The sequence below is a fragment of the Lactuca serriola genome, chromosome 6 (assembly GCF_051521515.1).
Source record: "Lactuca serriola cultivar US96UC23 chromosome 6, Lser_US96UC23_V15, whole genome shotgun sequence".
NCBI lineage: Eukaryota > Viridiplantae > Streptophyta > Magnoliopsida > Asterales > Asteraceae > Lactuca > Lactuca serriola.
This window is the reverse complement of record NC_136413.1, coordinates 73,262,916-73,287,098: the sequence shown is the minus strand read 5'-3', so window position 1 is coordinate 73,287,098 and position 24,183 is coordinate 73,262,916. Positions and strand designations below refer to the sequence as shown.

At 36.2% G+C, this 24,183-nt stretch overlaps 2 protein-coding genes across 2 annotated transcripts; both read right to left on the bottom strand.

Annotated features, from left to right (window-relative positions):
- Positions 1 to 17,034: 17,034 nt before the first annotated feature.
- Positions 17,035 to 18,338, bottom strand: LOC145059291 (thylakoid lumenal P17.1 protein). The gene is made up of 4 exons (XM_079007146.1): positions 17,955 to 18,338; positions 17,650 to 17,686; positions 17,339 to 17,422; positions 17,035 to 17,215 (listed from the first exon to the last, which is right to left on the bottom strand). Exons 1-4 carry the CDS (start codon positions 18,249 to 18,251, stop codon positions 17,163 to 17,165), a joined length of 471 nt encoding a protein of 156 aa, XP_078863272.1. The 5' UTR covers positions 18,252 to 18,338; the 3' UTR covers positions 17,035 to 17,162.
- Positions 18,339 to 18,956: 618 nt separating this feature from the next.
- Positions 18,957 to 22,151, bottom strand: LOC145059081 (metal tolerance protein 4-like). Its single transcript, XM_079006947.1, has 7 exons — positions 21,859 to 22,151; positions 21,085 to 21,254; positions 20,797 to 20,995; positions 20,452 to 20,630; positions 20,198 to 20,348; positions 19,559 to 19,689; positions 18,957 to 19,382 (listed from the first exon to the last, which is right to left on the bottom strand). The coding sequence occupies exons 1-7, from the start codon at positions 22,061 to 22,063 to the stop codon at positions 19,203 to 19,205; spliced, it is 1,215 nt and encodes a 404-aa protein (XP_078863073.1). The 5' UTR covers positions 22,064 to 22,151; the 3' UTR covers positions 18,957 to 19,202.
- Positions 22,152 to 24,183: the final 2,032 nt, after the last annotated feature.

Here is a 24,183-nt window from a genome sequence, read left to right as displayed (position 1 = left end):
GAAATTCCTTACTGATGTGAGGTTCCCCATGGACTGCCCTCAGTCTGGACGCATGGAACACAAAGCGAATGGAGGTAGTGGGACGAAGTTCAAGTCTGTATGCATCTTTCCCCCAGTTTTTGAGAAACTTTAAGGCCCATATTACCTGGGTGACGACTTCTCATATCTCCTTCATGCCAAGCTCTGCTGATGATAAGGTCATAGCTTCAAAAACACCATGTCCCCTTCCTTAAACACGACCTCCCTCCGGTGCTTATTAGCATGTACAACCATCTGTTGTTGAGCTCGGAGCAGGTTCATGCGGAGGTTGTCTAGGATGGCATCTCTATCTTCCAAAAGCTGATCAATTGCATCCATATATGTGTGCTGTCCTTCATACCGGATGATTGGCAGTGGCTCACAGCCATACAGAGCCTTGAAGGGGGTACATTTAGTGGCTGAGTGGTGGGAGGTGTTGTACCACAGCTCAGCCCAAGGCAACCTTTCAGACCAGCTCTTGGGTTTTTCGGAGCAGAAACACCTTAGGTAGGTTTCCAAACACCGATTAACCACCTTTGATTGCCCATCCATTTGGGGGTGGTACGCAGTGCTCCTTTTTAAGTTAACTCCATGCAGCCTAAATAATTCTTGCCATAGTTGACTAATAAAAATGTGGTCCCTGTCACTGATAATCGCTGTGGGGAAGCCATGTAGATGAACGACTGCTTTGATGAACTCATCCGCTAACTTAGCAGCAGTGAAAGGATGTTTCAGGGGAATAAAATGAGCATACTTCGTTAGGCGGTCCACCACCACCCAAATTGTATCCTAACCACCAGATTTGGGCAGCCCTTTGATGAAGTCCATTGTGACTTCATCCCAAGTTTGCAGGGGCAAGGGAATCGGTTGTAATAACCCCACTGGTGAGGTCGCAAGGGCCTTATGGGTTTGGCAAACTTGACAATTCCTCACGTACTCAACTATGGTGGTGCGCATTAGGTCTGACTAATAGATTATGCTCCAAAATTGCCAATCCTTCTCATTGTACATAACCATATATAGATACAAGGGTTTGTCTATTTACACTTTAGTTGGGCTTGATTTAGTTTTAGTTTTATGTTTGAATTGTGTTTTGATGAGACGGTGAAAAGAAGAAAAGATAGAGAAGACAGATGATTTATTTGTAATAGGATATGTCCACAAAAAATTTGTATAGTCATCAAGAAACAATCTATAATATCTATGACCACCCAAGCTAAGAATTGGGGAGGTCCACAAATCACTATGTATAATATCAAATGGGAGCATTGTAGTAGACAAGGAGTCGTTAAATGGCAATTTAATATGTTTCCCAAAAACACAAGATTGACATATTTTTGAATCTGAAAATTTAGAAACAGAGATAGACTTATGCTTATTCAAAATACGTAATAAAGAAACGCCAGGATGGCCTAGACGTCGATGCCATAAGTCTTGAGAAAGAGCTGCAAAAGTGAAAGGACTGGTACGAGCTGTTGGTAGAGAGAGCAGGTAGAAGTCTCCGGTGCTATCACATCAAAGGATAGGAATCTTGGTCTGTAAGTCCTTCACAAGAAAACCAAAAGGGTCAAATACAATAGCAATATGATTATCTGTTGTAAGGCGACGAACGGATAAAAGGTTTTTAATAAGATGCGGAGCAACGAGAGCGTTGTTTATTTTGAAAGGTGGAAGAGGTGAGGAAACTGTCGTGTGTCCCGTCCCGTTGATAGGTATTTTGAAACCGTTTCCAACAACAATATGGTTCGGAATGCTATTATTGATATAAGAGGAGAGTGTACCTGTCGAATGAGTCATGTGATTTGTAGCCTGGTGTCGAGATACCAGTTTTGATCTGGGTTCAAGGTCATAGTGTGCAAGGCTTGCGCAATGTTGGTGGGCGTATAATAACTTTCTGAAGCAGCATACGCATGAGCAGGAGGAGCACCAAGAATACCCGAGCCGGGTGTACCAGGGCGTAGAGGATGAGAAGGAGGTGCGGTCGGATAGGGGCATGGTCGAGGAGACCATTGCTGCCAATTTTGATATGGATTAGAATTCCACTGATGCGAATAAAAATGATGAACATGAAAGTTGCCACTTCGACCCCGACCGCATCCGCGACCTCGACTGCCTCTGCCACGTCCACGAGGTGTTGATTCAGAATATCCTCTGTCATGCTGATGCTTATGCTGAGAATCGGAAGCAGGTTGCTGTGATGGTGATTCTCTAGCAGCGGTGTGAAGAGCAGTAGCAGTTAGATGTTGTCTGGTGGCGGTAGTAGTGGGTCTAGCAGCAGCTAAGAATGATGTGTTAGGGCTGATCTGATTCGCTTTTCTGGCCTCTTCCATAATAAGTTTGGATCGGGTTGTATAGAAATTCGGAAGAGGGTCTTGTTGTTGTAGAAAAGTTGCTACTCCATCAAACTCGTCTGTGAGTCCGGCAATGAGATGGAGAACAAGAGTTTGACCAGGTACAGGGGCATTGACATTGGCTAATTGATCTGCCAATACTTTAATTTCTTGACAGTAAGCACTCACGTTTGGAAAGGATGCTAGTTTTGTATTTGTCAGTTTGGTTTGAAGGAAGAGAGCCCTGGAGTTAGCATTGTCCTGAAATATATTGGCTAGGGTAGTCCATGCTTGAGCGGCTGTGGAACCTGGCTTGAGTATGGTGTGAAGTAAGTCAGTAGAAATTGTACCATAAATCCATTGAAGTACTATAGCATCTACTCTTGACCAAGAAGCATCATGTGTAGATGTGGTTGTTTTGTCTTTGGCAGCATCTGTTCCAGAGGTTGGTTTTTCCAGAGTTGGCGCCTCGTTTGGAAGGATGTGATTGATTGCTTGAAACACCTGACAATGAATTTTGAATAGTTCCGCCCATGACGCATATTAAGCGTTTTCCATCTCTAGAATGATTGGAATAAAATTATTGATCTTGGTGACTGTTGCAGCAGGGTGTAACTTCTCCATGGTAGAGATAAGAAGGATAGAGAGATGAATAGATACAAAGAAGGACTGTCGACTGGAGGAAGAAGGTTCTTGCGGCGTTTAGGGTTTGGAGGAAGGTGGTGAGCGGGAAATCAGAACTGCTCTGATACCATAATAGATTATGCTCCAAAATTGTCGATCCTTCTGATTGTACATAATCATATATAGATACAAGGGTTTGTCTATTTACACTTTAGCGCCTCATAGAATCTAAACAATACTATTCCTCTTCTATTCTAATACTGACAATTCTCGACACGACCCATGACACGACACAAAATAAACAAGTATGGGTTGAGTTTTTCAACCCGTCAACCCGTTTATTAAACGGGTCATATATGGGTTTCTCAAAAAATATACGGGTTGACCTGCCAACCCGTTTAGAATTTTAATAAAAAAAATTATATATTTTTTAAATGTATTAAGTATTATACACTATACAGTTTATACTTTATAATAGGATAGGATAGTTACCATTGACCATTTGACCCTTGGGTAAACATTAGCTTATTTGCATTACAACACGTTTGGAATTTGCCCTAAATAATAATAGTATCTCACAAACAAAATCGAATAAGCCCTCTCCTCGTCTCCCCTCTATGTTGAACGACAGATCGAACTCACAAAGAACGGCGACATGAACGATTGAATCATTATCAACGACGTAGACGCCTACGATTGAATTTATATATGTTTGTATTATTGTTTTAGTTTGTACGTGTTTCCATGAATGTTTTTAATTTTCATTTGGTTATTTAAGACTTAAGTTTCTAAAATTTGGATATGTTTGCATCAAGAATTTATTCGTGTTTAACTATCAATTTTATTTATGGAATCTGACCCACGAACACACAAACCCAAATCTGACCCACGAACCCACAAACCCAAATCTGACCCACAAACCTGCCAACCTATGAACTTGTATAAATATGTGGGTTGACGGGTCATATATGAGTTTATGTTCCAAACCCGCAAACTCGTGACCTATATAGTTAAATGGGTCATGTTCGGGTTGGTATATATTGACCCGCCAACCCATGACCCACCAACCCGAACACGACATGATTGTTAGGCCTAGTGCGCATACCCTGCCAATAAAATTCAGTTGTTGCCCTCATATATGTTTTCTTCTCTCCGTAGTGCCCCCCAATCGGAGAGTTATGGAAGACTGTAATAATTTCATGGAGGAGTAGAGATATAGAGGGGACAACTAGTCTTCCCTTGTACAAGAGGTTCCCTTGGTACACAACGAAACCTTTGTGTGATCAAGCATCTTCTTCCACATCAACCTTCAATTTCTAGATGAAATCATTTTGTGACAACTCTTCCTTCAATTGGTCCAGAATTTCCAAACTCCTATGTCGAGAGTGTTGCACCGGATGGGAGTTTCTTTTCATGAAAGAGCATACCCTGGACAGTCCTGTATGTCGAAATCAAAGCCCATGAGTTTGGAGACCCATTTCTGATAATCGCTTCCCACCATGATGTATTTGAGGCTTAGTTGATCCGTACGGACAATGAATTTTCTCCCTAACAGATAGGGATGCCACTTTAGGATCGCCATAACAATTGTCATAAGATCTTTCTCATAGATAGACTTTAATATAACTTTAGCTCCCAAAGTGGAACTATAATAAGCTATAGGGCGTTGCTCTTGCATTAAGACAACTCATAGACCATGCCCCGATGCATCAGTCTCAATGATGAACACATTCTTGAAGTCTGGCATGGCTAGAATCGGGACCTTAGTCATGGCTTCTTTTTACTGTACGAATGTTGCCTGGGCTTCATCATCCCACCCAAATTTGTCTTTTTTTAGCTAATATGTTAGGGGTTTTGCAATGTTTGCGTACCCTTTTACAAACTTTTGGTAGTATCCCTTGAGTCCCCAGAAGCCTCTTAGACCCTTGATGTTTGTGGGTGTTGGCTACTCTTGCATCGCCTGAATCTTATTGGATTCCACGGACCCCTTCAGCAGATACTTCATGACCCATGTAAGACACGCGGGTCTTTCCAAATTCGCACTTATTAAAGTTCACAAACAGTTGGTGCTCTTTGAGCTTTTCTTAGGCGGTCACCACGTGAAAACACTGCAACTCATCACTCGGGCTGTAAATCAAGATGTTGTCGAAGAAGACGAGAATAAACTTTCGAAGGTAGGGACAGATTATGTCATTCATTAGGGCTTGAAAAGTGGTTGGGGCATTTGTAATGCCAAAAGGCATGACCTTAAATTCATAATGACCACCGTGCGTTCGAAAAGAGGTCTTCGGGATGTCTTCAACTCTCACTCTGATCTGGTGATACCCCGATTTCAGGTCAAGTTTAGTGAAAAACACTACCCCATGGAGTTCATCCAACAGTTCGTCAATTACCGGGATGGGAAACTTATCGGGGGACTATGGCCCTGTTTAGGGCTCTGTAATCGATGCAGAACCTCCAGGACCCATCTTTCTTCTTAACCAGGATCATGGGGCTAAAATAAGGGTTGTGGATCACGGGGCTAGAATAAGGGTTGTTACTAGACTGGATCACACCGGCCTTAAGCATCTGCCCAATCATTTTTTCGATCTTGTCCTTTTGATAGTGAGGATATTTGTAAGCGCGAACACTCGTCGGGGCTATGCCTTCTTTAACTATGATTTGGTATTCCAGGGACCGTGGAGGGGGCAGCCTGGTGGTTCTCAAAAAACATAACCAAACTTTTAGATTATATTCTGCAAGAAAGGCGGAATAGATTTGTACCTTCGTCTTGCGTCTTCGTGTTGCTGAGCTCTATTAGAACTCCCCTGTCTTCCTTCCTAATTGTTCTGGTCATTGCCTTCAAGGAAATCAAAGTCCTTCCAAGTGACTTATCTCCTTCTAACTTTGCTTTTCATCCTCCCACTTCAAACTCCATCGTTTGCTCCTTCCAATTGGTCTTCATAAGCCCCAAGGTATCTAACCATTGCATCCCAAGGATTACATCTGATCTTCCTAATCTTAGAGGTAGGAAATCTTCGGTTATATCCAGCCCCTTGAGATGGATTACATCTGAGCTTCCTCCGTGGCGACTGCCACCATTGGTGTGGTTCGGTTGGTAAAGAGCCCCAAACACGATGCCATTCCCCCTGGAGACCGCCTGGACCACCTGGACCGGAGCGGCTTGGTCCTAAGTTGCCTGGCCCAAAGTCTATCGCCACCAAACTAGCCACCCCCTTGTTCTTGTTCATCATAGGGCCAGAAGTAGGGGTGAGGATTCTAGATTAGGGGGTTCATTGGGTTGCTTCTTCACGATGGCGCCCCAGCCAAGAAGTCTAATCTCTCCATAACCTTGTCTAGGGTGGATTTCATTTCATCTTGTTTCTGGTTCATTTGGTCTTGGCCATGGAGGAGATTATCCATTCTCAACTTCATGTCTTGGATATCGGTTCCATGAGATTGGAGTTGGATATGGATGATTCCCACCTGTTCTTCAACCTTCTTCATAGCAACTGCCTCCTTTGAAGCTCCTCCCATCAGATCTTACACCCCATTCCCGAGTTCAACTTAACGAAAGAAAGGAAAGGAAATGAGTGGAAATGAGAAGAAAATAAAAGAGATTGGTGTTCCCGAGTTTCATTAAAGGAGGGAAGTGGAAGGAAGTGGATGGAAATGGAAGGATCACTTTCCCTCCTAACTTTTCTTCCGATTTGGGAGGATTTGGAAAGAAAAAAAAAAGTCATTTTCCTTCCACTTCTCTCCAACTCGGGAACACGAAAGAAAATTTTGTTTTCCTTTCCTTTCTCTTCTTTTCTCTTCTCTTCTTTTCTTTTGTTAAACTCGGGAACGAGGCGTTAGTGCTCTGATACCAACTGATAGCCCTGACCTTTGTGATTTTCGTAAGAATATGGAGAGAAAAAGATAGAAGATAGATGCTATAATTCTAGAGGTGGGTACTCTCCATGTTCTTAAGAACTTTCATAAATTTTCAGCATGCCAATTCACAAGGACTCAACACTATAAATACAGGGCCTGGGGACCAACCTACTGACCAAGGAACCTGCACCTACTAGAATGTCCCCCATAACAGAAAATGTGGGTGGAGCATTACACAAATAAAAAGGACTGAATACTAAAAGACAGAATTCAAAAGGAAAGACAAGAAAAATTGTAAACAGGCCTGATCCAAACTAATTAGGTTGAAATGGGCTTCTTCTTCCTCCTGCTGTAGACGAAATGGTCCATGGGCTTATCAATTTTTTATTCCCCTGTTGTTCTTTCTTCTTCCCTGTTCTTTTTTTTGCTTGTGTTTGAAGGACCTGCACTTCTAAACTTGAAGTCTTGTTGGTTTAGAGTTAGGTTAGTTTTCATTGATTGTGGTGATCGGTGGGTTTAGGGTGAGTGTAGATTACTGAGGTTTGTAGTGAGGTGATTTGTAGTAGAGAGGAGTTTTAGTTGTAGTGAGGTTCTTCTGTAACTTCTTTTATCTTAATGATTTGGTTCTTTGCATAAAAAAGAACTGTTCAAGTTTATTCTCTTCTGATTTACGATTCCTTTTTTTATTGGATATGGTACTGAGAATCTGTTATTTCCGCAATCAGATTCCTTGTTTATGTTTTTTAGAGTGTTCAGGTCTGGTGTTTTTACCTCAGTTGATCGATTTGATCTGTGTATTGTTATCTATGTTCAGCAGATTGGCAAGGTCATTTCTACTATATTAGATTTTATTTTCTTAACTTTTGTAGATCCATTGGTTTTCTTAGGAGATTGAGTTGGATCTGTTTTCTGTTGTATCTGTATTTTGTTATCAGACCTGTTTTTCGACCTTGTTTTTCCGCATTTGATCGTTTAGATCTATCTATTGTTATCTGCTATTCAGCAAGTTTTGAAAGGTTATTTATACATTGATTGGCTATACCACTTTCATGTTTTATGCTTTCTATTGTCTCATATTTAGTGTGTTTGGTTTGGTCATACCTATTATCTCAGATATTGTCCTTATCCTATATTACTTTGTTTAAGTTTTGCTTTTCTCCATGATCTGGTGCGTCTGGCTTAATTCAGACATTTCATCTCATTTCTGGTCCTATTCCATATTTTTCTGATCCATTTTAGACTCTTATTATATGTTTTGTTGTTTAGCTAATTATATACTTTCTACGTTTTGTTTGTTAGGGTTACTATCATCTAGTTACTATTCATTGACCAAAACAAACAACAAGCGTGTGCATGGTTCTTTCCACCCATTGTAAGTATCCTTCCTTCCTTGTGGTAGCAAGGGTGTTGTTCAACTGTCGTCTGCTTGCCTGCACATCCCCTTGGCTTGTGTGTGTGTGTATATATATATATATATATATATATATATATATATATATATATACACACACACAAGTAGGTTCATTTAGAAACCTAAATTAGTGTGAATATGTGAGGACGATTTACAGTCAATCAAAATTTATCATTTAAATAAATAATTTAATTTAATTTAAAGGGTAAACATGTCAATTTACACAATAGTCAAAGAAGTAATTAAAACAAATTGTAACGCCCCGATTCTCAGGTATTGCTTAAATAAGAGTTATTGGGTTCAGCTCTACTCAACGAGTTGGTTGACCTACTCGTCGAGTAGCAGCAGGGTGGGATCACGTTTTAAGTGACCTACTCGACGAGTCCATGTTGGGACTCGGCGAGTAGGAGCTGGCAGTGGAAACCCTAAATCCCGGGGTTTTGCATCTCTATTTAAAGGAGCCTTAGCCTCCTTTGGCCTCTTTACCGTCTTTGAGAGCCCCCTTAAAACCTAATTTGTGTGTGTGTGCCTCGGTGTGGTGTTGAAGCTTGGAAAAGAGGATCTTGGAGGAAGAAAGCTAAGAGTGCAAAGGAAATTGAAGCAAGGAAGGATTTAGCTCAACTATCATCCTTTGGAGGTATCAAAGTGCCATTTCTACTTCCCTTTTGTTGAGTTTCTAAGGCTTTTATGGATTTTCTAGTTGGTATGATGAGTTATGGGCTAGATCTGAAGTTGTAACTTCAGATCTAGACCCTCCTTGGATTCTAAAAGCATAAAGTCACAGTCTTGGTTGTGATTAAGGTCCCTCTTGAGCATGAAGTTCCATTAAGACCTTAGAATAGACATTTGGAGCCTTTAAGGCCATGCATGCACGTAAAGTTTGCAACTTTACGTGATAAGCATGCCCTAGAAGCTTGGATATGTGATTTGGAGCCGCTGCATGGCTCAAAACAAGTCTGTATGGAAAGAGGACTGAATGGACTCGGCGAGTCGCAAAGTTGACTCGGCGAGTCACATGAAGATGGTCGTGAACTCGCCGAGTTGTAAGTCCGATGAAGATCGTCATAAGACTCGACGAGTTGAAGAACAACTCGGCGAGTCAGATGAGTTTTCTCTTGGATATGTATGAGTGTGTATCCGTCGAGTTGCAAGGAGGGAACTCGACGGGTGGTCTTAAAGTTTGATCGAGAATCGAAGGAACTTGACGAGTCACTCCGATGACTCGGCGAGTTGGAATGTACTTCAGAGAACTCGGCGAGTACCCAAGCGTACTCGGCGAGTTAAGGTCAACATGGAATGTTGACCTTGACTGAGGACTTTGACTTTAACCAGGGGTTGACTAGTGGTTTATGGAGCACCTTATAAGGTTAAGGACTTATGAGTATGTTGTGCTATGACGATAGGTGGTGGGGCCTGTGTCAAGTGAACCGAGAGTTGGAGTCTGCCTTTTGAGTCGACATCTGCAAGGTGAGTTATCCTCACTATATCGATAAGGTCTACGGCACCAAGGCCGGCCCTTTAGTTGTTATTGTTATGGTATGCTACATGTGCTTATGATCTGTTAGATCGGAATCGGGGTACACAGTATGTTATGCTCTTATGATCCTTAGGGATTGGTATGTTAGTGACCTGCTAGGTCGGTACTCTAGTTACAGGAGATTTCTATGATTGATGATCAGTGAGACAGATATGTTTGATGTTTGTATATGCCAGTATATGATAGTATGCGCACATGGTTATTTGCTTGTGGTTGGGTTGAGGCGGTCCTGCTTTGTGCTGAAGGCCAATATACCCTATGAGCGGTCCGGGGAGACTGTAGGCCCACGTGGCGGACCAGTCATGCCGAGGGTTTGGGATAGATTCAGACAGATTGTAGGCCCTGTAGGGCAATCCAGTCAGGCCGATAGCCCAGTATGCATGTTGATTGATTGATTATTACTGTTATGGTATTGCTAATGTGGTATTGGTATTTTGGGGGTAGCTCACTAAGCCCTCGGGCTTACAGTTTTCAGTTTATTGTTTCAAGTACTTCAGGAGATCGTGGAAAGGTGAAGGTGTGACCGTATCGCTCCTCATCCTTATGTTATGATTTTTGGGACACTCTGATGGTAAATGATTTGAAAACGTTTTATAAACAATGCTATGTGGTTTTTATTATGATTGAAAAAGTTTAAATTTGGCATAAAATTTATGGTTGTTACACAAATTGTCTGAAAATATGCTAATTGATCTTTCCATAATTGAAACACACGTATTATTCATTTCGTATTCGGTCTTACAATCATCGTATTATTATTGTTATTGTTATGTTAATCGTTTGATAAATTCTGGTTATATCATATCGTTCTAGAAACAATTTGATTCTTCTATAGATCCATATGGAGTGTTATACAGAAGACGGCGGCCATGTTGATTTAGTTTCAAATCGGTATCAACAATACTATGTTGATTTCGATTCAATGCAAGATAGAATACATTATACGTCTCATGAGAGTTCCTTCTATTACCAACAACATGGAATTAATCAAAATCCAGGTTTAATTTCATACCCTTATTTGTAAACGTTAATTTCATTTTTTTTATTCCAGTTATATACTTTATGTTAATTCATCATCATTTCTTCTAAGGAGAAGATTATGATCATTATGATAATTATGATAATATTGATGAAGATGTGAACGATTGACGTGACGATGATATCATTTCAATTGAAAATGAGACATTGGGTGGTTGTGATGATGATTACAGGATCGATGAATTTAAAAATCAAGATAATGTTGGCAGTTCAGGTAATTCAGATTTTTATTAGCTAATATCAAAATGTTTTGTGGTAAGTAATCTATTATTGGTTGATGCGTTCAATCATGGTGTAAATTCATTGTTTTTTCCTGTAGATGTTAATCAATATAATGATATTCATGAACATTCTAATCATCAGCATGTGATTATTAATGGAAAATGGTACTAGATTCCAAAGGTACCTGATGAAGTTCAACCAAAATTCAAAGGCAATTACAAGTCGTATGAAGATATAACATATATGTATTACAAGTACGCTCTTGCAGCAAGTTTTGATGTTAGGAAAATGACGAATAAAAAAATGTGCATGGTATTATTAGATTGAGATACCTTATGCACCAACGGATTTAGTATAGGGCACACCGTGGCCCGTGCAATCCGTGACTTTTACAAGTACGCCCGTGCAATCCGTGACTTTCCTCTGACACCCCTACTATGAAATCTTACATCCTCCCCTGACCTTATGTGTAACAGACAAGGTCTTCCTAATAAAGGTCATGTTGATACATTGAACACAAACAAAAGTAAGATTCAAAGAAGGATCGGATGCATGTATCAGATTTAGTATGATAAAAGGAAGCTCTGCATGATTGCTATATGAGTTTGTAGTGGAACATAATCATGAACTTATGTCTCAAGATATCATGTTTTCTCGATACCATAGACAGCTTAATTCATGGCAAAAATCGTTCATTATCAATCTTTCTACTCAGAATGTTGGTGCCACCCAAGTGCACATGCTCTTTACTGCTATTAATGGTGGATACAATATTATTGGAGGCACGGTTGATATTTTAAAATTTTGATGAGGGATCTTAATTGCTTCATAAGTGGAACTAATGCTCACATGTTAGTCGATAAGATGACTACCGGAACAAAAAATGTTCCTAATTTTTCATTCGACTTTAGAGTTGAAAATAAGCAACTCAATGCTATATTTTGGACTGACAAGACCTCACAGATAAATTATAAAGAGTTTGGTGATGTTGTCTCCTTCGATGCCACATTCCGATCTAACAGGTTATGTATATTTATCATTTATGTTTATGTTTTTATTTTTTAATTCCTTAAACTTTTCAATGTAAAATTTTCCACTCTTTAGGTATGACATGGTATTTGTTCCTTTCATCGGAATCGACAATCACAAAAAGTGTGTTACTTTTGGTGGCAGCTTGCTAAGCAAATAGGATATCGAATCATACACATGGTTGCTGAAATCTTTTCTTAGAACTTTTGGTAAAAAACCAATATTGGTGTTATCTAATGAAGACCCATCGATGAAAACGCTATAGCCAAGGCTTTTCCATAATCAATTCATAGGTTATGTATGTGGCACATCACTTCCAAATTACCATCGAAGGTTACAAGCTTTAATTTAATAAGCTTTCAGTCAACATTGCATTCATTATGTATCATTTTTATTTTTATTTTATATTCTGAGAAGAATCATTGATAGTATTTTTGTATCTCTAACATATAGTTCTACATTGAGTACCGGTGTATAGAAGATATTATTATACATTCAATAATATTATTGTCGTTTGCATTTATATATTCTTGATTGAATCAATGATTGTTATTTTTAACACTTTGCACATGTTTTCGTTGTAAGGTATCATTGGATATTGTCAACTACGAGGAATTCAATTTACAATTCAACTCCTTGATTTGGAATTCTAAGCTTGAAGAGAAAGATTTCGAACATGGATGGTAAGCACTATTGGATGAACATGATCCTAACGACAATACTTGGTTGAGGAGAATGTATTACTTGAGACATTCATGGATTCCTGTCTTTTTCAAAAGTGTCCCTATGTCAGGTCTCATGAGAACAACATCTAGTTCCGAGAGTCAGAACTCAGCCTTTCATCAAAACACTCATTATGGATCCACTTTAGTAAACTTTATGATTTCATTTGAATCTTCCATGGAGAAGCAACGTTATACTCAATCCTCTTTGGACTTCAAAACAAAAGACAAATTCCCTAAACTCAGAACACCATTTCCAATAAAAGAAAACGCTTCTCTATTCTACACACATAAAGTGTTTAGATAGGTTTAGAACAAAATGTACCGGTCAATAACAGCATATTTCTAATTAAATCACAACATCGTTGACCATGTTCATGAGTTCCTGATAAAAGAATTTAGGTCACATGGATCTTCCACCTCGAATCGACCTAAGTCGGGAATTGACAATGTTTGTTACATCAGGAAATGGTGACAAAGTAAAACCGGAGATCAACAAAATTGTTGTTGAGGACAACAAAGGAGTTTCGAAAGAATGGTTTTTCTCAACTCAAAGTACTGTCAAAAACAATCTTAACAAAAATTTATCCACTTTTCAAAGGCAAAAAACAAAAAGAGTTTGGAAAGTAAAGAAAAAAAAGTCATTGATGACAAAACTTCAAATGAATCAGTTTCTCAAACTCAAAACACAAAAGCTCAAATATTATATGAACAAATTCAAAAGATTCAAAAGATGAAGGAATTTCGCTATCTAAAGCAAGGAAAAATGTTTATTGGCAAAATGTTGAGTCTCGTAAAAAACAAGAAGTTTTGTTAACAAAAACATCTTAACAGAAAAAGGTGGAACAAGTTAACACTTATTCTCAAAATAAGTCTTTTGTTCAGAACAAACCCGCTCAAAAACAAAATGATTTATCAAAAAGTCATTCCAAAGTTCAAAGACCATATGAAAACAAAGAAATGAGAATTTTGTTAAAAACCAACAACAAATGACTTTTGTTCCTAATCAACAAAATGCAAGGTTTTCACAAAACAATTTTTAGAGAAATATTGGTTTTCCACAAAATAAACAAAGATTTTTTCCTCAACTTCAAAATCAAAGACGGTTTTCAAATGAACAAGTTTCTAATCGAACAAATGTCGGTTATAATAAACTTTTTCAAAATCGTTACCAACCACATGCAAAATCAATGTTTCCAATATGTCACTTTGATAAGTTGGATGTCAATGGGAAAAGAAATGAACCATTCAAACCCACACAACCTAACATTTCCAACCCTGTTTCGAAGCAACAAGTTAAAGCTTCGTTTGCCGAAGGAAAATATAAAGTAAAGAATATTAATTACTGGTTCGAAGGCAAAGGAAAGCCTTATAAATCTGGGAAGATTTGTCAAAAAGAAATCACGGAAGCATGTGAGAGTTACTTGAATGAATCAGCAGCTAGCAGTTTTTTTTCGAAAGAATCGAATCCCTCTATTCAAAAAAGGAAAGTTGTTCCCAAATCAAAGGTTGAAGAAAAACAAACTGTTGATGGAAAAGGGAAAGTCAGTATCGACTCTAAACAATTGAATGATTTCATTTTAATACCTAAGTCTATGGAAGTTGACTTAATCGATATATTGAAATCCAAAGTTCGTAATTGGGTTTTAGGATCTTCATTTCATAATGTGTTTCAATCTAATCACCAAGGACCCAAAAAACCTTGGGGCCTAAATTTTTTCATTGATTGCAGGTTTTATGTGACGAGAAATACGATGAACATTGGTATATCGAGAGTGGTTGCTCATGTCACATGACTGGTAAGAAGGAAAAATTGTGCAATTATGGAAGCTTACACAATGTTGGTGTGGTGAAGTTTGGGAATAACAATAAATGTAATGTTAAAGGATATGGCAAAGTAATGAATGGAAAGTTCACGGTTAATCGAGTGGCATATGTTGAACGACTTCAACATAACTTGATAAGTGTTTCGGAACTGGTTGTGGGCACCGGTAATCAAGTTGTCTTCGATGAGGAAGGAAGTGTCATCTCGAATAAAGAAACCAAAGAAGTGTTGCTAAAGTCAAAAAGAAAATGAGATATGTTTGCTCTTGATATCAAGCCAATTCTTGGTGTTCCTTTGTATGTTTGCTTCGAAGGCGACATCTGATTAAAGTTGGTTGTGGCATCGCAGACTCTCACATTTGAATTTAAAAAATCTAAACAAATTGGTGGGAAATGAACTTGTTCGAGGCTTACCTGTTTTAAAATTTGAAAACTATTCGTTGTGTTCAGCATGTGAACAGGGAAAACAACATCTTCAAGGTCATATGATTGTCATTGATTTGAAGATCATCGAACCTCTCGAACTACTTCATATTGACCTGTGTGGCCCTTCAACTGTTGAGACTCTCAACAAAAAGAGGTACATATTGGTCGTTGTTGATGACTTTTCAAGGTTCACTTGGGTTTACTTTCTTCGACAGAAGTCTGAAACTGCTCAAGTAATGAGCAATTTCATTAAGCAAATCGTGCTCAGATTGCGAAAGAAAGTGAGAAGGATCAAAAGTGACAATGGCATTGAATTAAGGAATCGAGTTCTTGATTCATTTCTGACTAATCTTGGAATTTCCCACAATTTTTCATCTCCTTACACACCACAACATAATGGTGTTGTTGAAAGGTGGAACAGATCTTTATGCGAAGCTGCAAGGACGATGCTCACATATGCAAATTTACCTCAATATATGTGGGCTGAAGCCCTTTCGACGGCGTGTTTTACACAAAATCGATCTTTTATTCATTGTCTTTTTAACATCACCCCTTATGAAATCATTAACAATCGAAAACCAAATGTGAAATTCTTTTTATGTTTTTGGTTGCAGGTGTTTTATTATGAATCTTAAGGATAACATTTCGAAATTTCAGTCAAAAGCTGATAAGGGGATATTCTTGGGATATTCACATAATTGTGTTGCATATAGGGTGTTGAATAAGCGAAGAAGAAAGATTGAAGAAACTTTCAATCTAACATTCGATGATATTTTGTTAAGCGTGTCGAAAAGATTTTCGAACAAAAGTCTATTCTTAACGAAACTTCTGATGAGTCATCTATTTCAAATTCTTTTTATTTTGATTATGACTTAATTTTTGGTGTTCCTGACAGGGCTAGCGATGCAAAAGTACATGATACCAACAATCAAATTCCTGAAGTTTCGAAACATTCTGATACCATTACACCGCGAAAGATAAAGATTTTCGATGATATTTTGTTAAGCGTGTCGAAAAGATTTTCGAACAAAAGTCTATTCTTAACGAAACTTCTGATGAGTCATCTATTTCAAATTCTTTTTATTTTGATTATGACTTAATTTTTGGTGTTCCTGACAGGGCTAGCGATGCAAAAGTACATGATACCGACAATCAAATTCCTGAAGTTTCGAAACATTCTGATACCATTACACCGCGAAAGATAAAGACAAGGAAATTTTCCAAAAACCAAATTCTTGATGCTTTTTATATACATCAATAGAAAGCAGGAACTTTTGTCACTAAGGCTATGTTTGGCGTATTAACTAAAAAGCTAGTTGTTAGCTGAAAAGCTAGCTGATAGCTGAAAAGCTAGCTGTTAAATAAAAAGCTAGCTGATAGCTGAAAAGCTAGCTAATAAAAAATAACGTTTGGTGAAACTAGCTGAAAAGCTAGCTAAAATATATAAAATTACATAAAATGACATGTAAGAGTATGTGTTTCTATAATTAATTAATGAGTGTATTTGGAAAATTTAAAAAAAAAAACTCCTAAAAAGCTAGTCTAAATAGTTTTTCAAAAAGCTAGCTTATAAGCTACTTTTTGGCTTACCAAACACGACAACAAAAAAAAGCTCGAAATATAAGTTAGCTTATCAGCTAGCTGTGACACGTCAAACTCAGCCTAAAACATTACCTAAGTAAAGGATTTTGGTTGTGTAAGCCTCATTTTGAACTTTGAAATTCTAAAACCAGCCAAACATAACAAACTCATATATAAGGACCCATTCAATACCAACAAAACCCAAACCCCACAATGGTCCTGTATAAAAAACACCAACAGATAAAAAATAATAAAATAATATAATATATAAATCTATGATAAAAAACTATGATTTACCAATACCATGAAACTCATATATAGGGATCCATTCAAAAAGCTGACAAAAGTAGCATGTTTCAAGGCATTTTGCATCTGAGTTCCTACTTTTCCTCAATACAAAGATTCACACCAAATGAATTGTGAAAAGCCCCCGAAATCATAATATAATTACAAAATTATACAAGGTGCCACTTACAACATATTTCAAATCTCCACTAGGTTCATGTTTAATATTAAGAGGCTAAAACAAAATATCAAAACCTAACTCATAAACGTTTTGAATATCCAGAACCTGCACACTTCTTGCAGAGTATCAATCCTACAAAATCACAAATCAATATTCAAATATCACGCATTTATTTATAGTAATTGAAGTGACCAAAACTCATACTATAAGTGATAACATTTTTTACAAATTGAGAACATAAAGCATCATTAATACCTGCACCTTTGCATACTTTACACTCAACTGAACCTGTTTCCATTTTCATCTTCCCATCATTACAGAAAACACATTTTGTGCCACCTATTCATCCAACCAGATTGTTAAACACCATCTTTTTGTTATCCATAATGTCAATGTAGTTAAATAAATTTAAAGACTTTTTATCCCCTTTTGAAGCTAAATATCATTATGTTTATCCTAATGTCAAAAGTGGTGGATCTTTTCTAATCTTACAGAAGAAACGAATTAAATTAAACATAGAAGAATGCAATTTTCACAAGTTTACAAAATAGAATTAGAAAACTTACCATTTCCAGCACATTTTGCACAAGGAACTGGATCTCCCTACATGAAAACCCAATAATCATAATTCATCATAACCCCAAAAAAAAACAAAGATCATACATCCTAATTTTTAAAAGGGGGCTGCATTTTCTCAATAAGTTTATAACAAGCGACAATTTAGGACACCGGTTATAGAAGCAATTCAACTTCCAAATCCATAAATTTAGCCCTAATTATGAACAGGAAGAGTAATGACGTAATTGGGTGACACTCCAATTGTTCGAACATATTTGGGCAAAGATGAATATCTAGAAAGAGAGGGGCGAACCTTGAGACCAAGAAACAGTGAGAGGGAAATCGCAACCAAAACGCTGATTGTGGCAAGAAACGTTTGAGTATCCAAAGGGGGTTTGAATCCACTCGTGTATAATAAAATGGGATCAAAAATGTGTTCTTGTGGAGGAATTAAATGGAGCTTGGACGAGTAAGAAGAAACGGCGGACAAAAGGGTTTTGTTAGGGTTTAAAATTGGGATGTATTGTGAGGGGTTAATGGAGGTTATTGAGCAGAAGATTGAGGACGACAATGGAGGATGGATTGAAGAGGAGTGAGAAAGTGTCGCCATGGATGGAGAGAAAGAAAGGGATAAAATTTGTGAAGCTCCTGCTTTGTGGCCATTTCGTTTCCTCTGTTTTTCTGTTTCTTTGTTATTTTGCCTCCTTTTTCTGTAGAGTATATTCCAGTCGTTGGATTTTTGTTTTCAATCTATTGGCATATTAAAAATAATTGTTCAAAATAAAAAATAAATAAAAATAAAAATAATTGATATTATTATTGTGTTATTATATTTTATTAAAACTATGAACTATTCTATGTTAATTACTTATTACTTAATTTCTAATAATAGTTTATATTATAAAATTTTGTTAAGCTAAATTTTTCAAAAAAAAAAATTCAACTTTGAAGTTTGAAATATAAATTTCATTTTAGTAGTGTTTAGATAATTAGAAAGATAGATAACATATCTTATGTAAATTATGTTTTCTTATTATGTTAAATATATAACAATTTACATATAACTAAAATTGATGTTTTGGCATGAAATTTGCAGTTTTAATATCTAATATTTCATAAATAATCTACTATTGTCTAACATATTTTGCAAGTTTAGCTTGCTTAGAGTTAGGAGGCATGTAGTAGTGTAGTTCATTATTTTATTTTATTTTTCAGAATGACTAAGTAGTAAAATAAAATCAGGCCAACCCTAGTTCGCTTTTCTTTTTCCTTATTTACGTTTGTTTATCAATCAACATCTGAAGATTTTGAACAATAAATAGAAATGTATAAAAATAAATAAATAAAAAACAATAAAATAATAACAATATTAAAATGTCGTCTCTCCTCGTGCATACCCAAGAAGATATACACATCCCAACAAATGCCATTTACACTTTCTTTTTTGTCGCCTATCAAGATACAACTTTTTCAACAACACCTCAACAAACATAATAACTACAAATCAACAACCCATAAATACATATACAAACCATCCACAAATCCAACCAAAATGTTCTTCTCAAGGATCACTGTTAGGAAGCCTGGTCAAAACAGAGTGCTCTGGTTTATGATTACATTCAAAGTCTAGATGAACAAACGCACGTTCAACTTCCGGAAGCTTCTCAAGCTTCACTTGTAGTGTCTCTCCAATTGCATGCGCTTCTTTCAATGACAAATCTTCCGGAAGCTCAATATCCACCTATTAAAAATATTAAAAATTAACAGTGATCATGTCAGAGGTAAATCAGGTAACAATGACAGTGTCAATTCCATAATGGAATTGAAACTTTTATACAGTGACTGCCGAGACTTGAGCCCTTGACGATTTTTGTAAGTATACTGTATACCACCCTAGGGGCAATTACGTCCATTTACCTCTACAAAATACAAAACTCCGAATGTGTATGCACGAACTGTGTCAACTCGTTTTACTCGAGGATGACGTGTCACAAGATAAGTTAGTTTTTGTAGGACTTCAGGAGGTGCCGATTGTCCCACCAATGAAACTGCATAATCAATTAATCATATCACATTAATATTAGACAAAAGTACATAAATGGTCCCTATGGTTTACCAAAAGTCACAAACTTAGTCCTTGCTATTTTTTTGTGACGAACATGGACCATGTGGTTTCCAAAACTTGCATGAATAGTCCTTTTTGCTAACACCGTTGGTTTTGGTTAGTTAGTGTGAGAGTAATTTGGACTTTTCTGGTTGTAGGGACTGAGTTTGTGACCATAAGTAAACCATAGGGACCATTTATGTAACTTTGAATATATTTTATGTTAATGAGTTTGTAGCTTTTTCGCCGCTTTACTTTTTAAAATGTCACTTTAACCCCTTCACTTTGAACTTTATAAAAAGTACTTTAATATCATGATTAAAATACAAAGAACCTTTGAATAAAATGCTCCAATGCTTTAGGTTTCTATAAAACGATTTGGTTTAGCCAATCTTGATTCAGACTGGTGTTTAGGATTTAGGGTTTAGGGTTTAAGGGTTTTAGGAAAATACCTGCATTTTCAATAACAGTTCCAGACCAATTTATAATGGTATAAAGAGCAAGAATAATAGCACCCAAAGGATCAATCCACCAATAGAATCTATCACCAAGAACAGCAGCTACTAATCCAACTACATTTGTCACCACATCAAAGTAATGATCCTGATATCAAATTAGCAAGGAATATTTTTGTTAGATATGAATTCCATTTTGATTGGATGGAATAAAATAATAAAATATAATAAAAGTTGATTAAAATAAGAACCTTTGCATATGCACGAACGATTTCGTTTCCTGAACTTCTGCAATACAACCATAAGGCAAGTTTGACTATTGTTGCAGTCAACATGATGACATATAGCCATAACAACTGAAGAGATGTCATCTTTTCAGGAGGTTGGTTTTCAATTAACTGTTCTACAGCCTGAATCAATACCTGAAACCCTAAAACATACAAAAGTGATAAAGTGAACTCTCTTCAACATAAACACACACCATTTTGCACACGAAAAAGACAATCTTTTTACTTAAAACAAGCAAATAACATATTAAAAGTCTTTCTTTTTTTACTTTTTTGAATGATTTCTACTTAAAAGTTATTATAACGTACCAAGTGTAGCCATTATTGCAGCAAAGATAATGATTCCAACAGGCTGAACCCTAAGTTTCCCAATAGGGTATTTATAAATGTTGAGGTTTTGCATAGACAAGTGAGTGAACCAAAGTATGCCACCAGCCATTAGATCAAGTAAAGAATCGAGGGTGGATGCAGCAATGGCAATGGATCCGGTTTCTACTGTAGCATATATCTGTATTATCCAATAGGAATTCAAGATTTCTTTATAAAAATGTGATAACTACATTGAGATTTGAAGCAAAAAGAGATAGGATTAATTACCTTGAATGCTAGTAATAGAACATTGGCATAATTAGAGATCTTCATAGCTCTTTCTTGCTGAAGTTGTTCATCTAAGTCTTCCTCATCGATGCCTTCTGATGAAACTATAGCATCAACTTCTTCAAAAGACTTTAATGTTGCAAATTGCTTTTCATAATACTCTTTTTCACCTGTACACAAAAAGTAGTTTACAGATGTTAGTTTAGATAAGTCTTCTTAGATTTGACTTTTGTTTTGTTACTCAGTGATTTGAAGTGGTTTCAGTTTTCTCTACTAAGATAGGTTATTCTTCTTCATTCTTACTAAATTGATACAGTTATTAACCTAACTGGTATATTTTTAAGAAACAATCTTCTGAGAAATTGACAACTACATAAAAAGGGGCCTTGAGAATTGAGATTCTTATGAAAGGAGACAAATGCAAAATTTATCATCTAAAGAGAGTGATAACATACAGATTGTTCAAGTCGTACATAAAAGGTAATTTTGATCTTGGGAGATCGTATAAGAAAAGAGAAAATATATAGACAGTGATTATGGTAAAGAATTGGATGGTAATGAAAAGGTCCACTGTGCTACTTAAGATCAAGTCGCATACATAATAACCAAACCATTGTAAGTTAATTTGTTTGAATAAGCATTTGATTTTGGTTTGTTACTCAGTAATTTGAATAATCCCTGTTTTCTCTAATAAAATAAGTTACAGACATAGATCAATAAAATCGAAGAGAAGCAATGAAGAGAGAAACTGAGGGTAGATATATGATCAAAAACCTTGAGTTAGGGAAGATGATGACTTAGAAGGTAGAGCGAAAGGAGAAGACGACTCTATATCAACAGCAGAACGTACTTTATCAGGTAACCGAGCCAAAAAATCGCTCCTGAGTGAGTTCACCGAATACCGCCGACTCAGCCGTCGTCCCCGCCTACCACCTCCCGGTGTCGTCGGCGACAACAACGCCTCTTTTACCTCCTCCATCCTCTCTGTCTCTATCTCCGGTGGCGAAACAGTGAAGGACGTCCACAGAAAGAATTATACCGACTTTGGAAATGCAGAAAACCAGTTATAAATAACAAATCATATAATGTTATTTCTTTCAATTTTTCAAAAGCCAGTGTTATTTCATTTATTCAGATAAATATTACGATATACAGTTATATAATAAATAACAGTTTTATAAGCATAAACATCAGAGTCCAAATTCATGCATATATGATATATTTATTAAAAAAAATAAAAGTCAAAGTTAGAATAAAAATAAAAAGGCTTTGTATATTATCGTCATTTTTACATTAATTATATGGAATAAATAATTATTGACAACATCTAAAATATACATTATGTATTTATCCAAATATATTAGTATTAGAGATTTAGAGATCTATTTTACATATGGCGCTCAGAATCAATTCTTTGTTCGGTCATACAATTTTAACATTTACGTGTGAGCTCTTGTAAGTAAAGCTGTCTTTCTTATATTTTTTTAAAAATAATTTATATAAACTTTATGTAAAATATTCTTTAAATTATCACAGAAATTATCGGTCTACATGAATATCCGGTGAATTAAAAGGATCTGTTGAACCAAAAATATAAATTTACTTAAAATGGCAAGTATATTGTTTTATTCAAAGGAAAGGACAATGATTCATGCCAATCGATTAGCCCAACAGGAGAGGTTTGAAAAGATGGGTCCTTATTCCTTAATAATTTAATAGAATATGTAGCGTATTTGTTATTCAAGTATATGCAATCATTAATGCTTTTATTGGTACGTATATCGTATTATGTTAAAACAGTTTAAAATTTTTATTCATTGACTTATAAAAGTCTTATAAATAACTCTTGTTTAATTCTTTATTTTCTTTTTACTATGCTCAATGATTTATTTGTTTTTATAGATAACTTTTTTAACTAAACGGCTCGAGCATAGTGCTATAAGATGTATTGGAAATGTCAAATTTGTCATTCAACTTTTTTAAGTTGAGGTTGTAAATAAATGTGTAAAGTAAATTTAGAAGTATCATTAAGATTTATGTATGTTAGTTGTTCTAAAGAAATATAATTTTTTTATAGTATATGGAAATGAATGAATTATGAACTTAAGAAAATGATTTATTATTGCTTTCACCTCTTAACCAAGACATTGTCGAGAGAAAAACATGCAAGGTATTGAATTCGATTAAAAGGGTGGTGTGTTGGTCTAAGAGTTCCAAGGACATTATGGCGAGAAAGTTGTAAAGTATTACGTATACATGTAAAAGCATCATTACATGGTTGCCTTGAAAGGAAATACTCTTGAAAGAACTTGTTTGGGTGCATATTCCACATTCACGCATCATATGAGAAAAGAATTAAGTTACAAGATAAAAGTAGCAAAAGAGATTTTTACTGTAATCATAAATCGGAAGTTCAAAGGACTTTTGATACAATGAAAAACTTGTTTGTGATTAGGGAGTATGAAATCGTTGAACTTTGAATAAAATCCCAATTGGAATTGGGATCCAAATTATAAAGAAGGAAATAATGATGTTAACTAGTGAAATCAAGATGCGACACAAGATAATAATGAAATGAGGCAGAAAATAAACATGTCAATATCAAAGGAAGGCTAAACGCATCAATATGCATGGGAAAATAGAAAATAATAGGTAATGAGTTCTCAAGCTCTAGTATACAAACGTGTAGAGCCTGACCTCAAGGTCTCGTGTATCATGCAGAAACATAAATGAGGAAACCTACTTTGTGGATGAAAGAGTATGTGAGTGAAGAGTGATTGCCATAGAGCCATGAGTTATAAGTGTAACACCCACAATTTAGGGTTAGAAGTTTTTTCTTTATGTGAAATTCCTTACAAAGTAACATGATTTTTCAAAATCAAAATATGTACAAATGATTAAATTAACTTAAATAGTTGATTTAAAGTTTTAATTTGGTTAAATAAAAATAATTTAATTAAAATATAATTCACTAGTAAGTTGAAAAGTTAGGTGAAAACCTTAAAGTTTGACAAGTAAGGAATAGCATTTGAGTAAATCAAATTAATTAGAATATAGAATAATTTTTAACATTTTTTTATTATTTAAGGTTGATTTGGA

Coding starts and splice junctions, on each gene's coding strand:
- LOC145059291 (XM_079007146.1), bottom strand. CDS start 18,251: ATGGCGACACTTTCTCACTCCTCTTCAATCCATCCTCCATTGTCGTCC. Junction 17,423..17,649: donor TGCAAAATGTGCTGGAAATG/GTAAGTTTTCTA, acceptor TTGGATGAATAG/GTGGCACAAAATGTGTTTTC. Junction 17,216..17,338: donor TAAAGTATGCAAAGGTGCAG/GTATTAATGATG, acceptor GTGATTTTGTAG/GATTGATACTCTGCAAGAAG.
- LOC145059081 (XM_079006947.1), bottom strand. CDS start 22,063: ATGGAGGAGGTAAAAGAGGCGTTGTTGTCGCCGACGACACCGGGAGGT. Junction 20,349..20,451: donor TCGTTCGTGCATATGCAAAG/GTTCTTATTTTA, acceptor ATTTGATATCAG/GATCATTACTTTGATGTGGT. Junction 19,690..20,197: donor AACTGTTATTGAAAATGCAG/GTATTTTCCTAA, acceptor TTGATTATGCAG/TTTCATTGGTGGGACAATCG.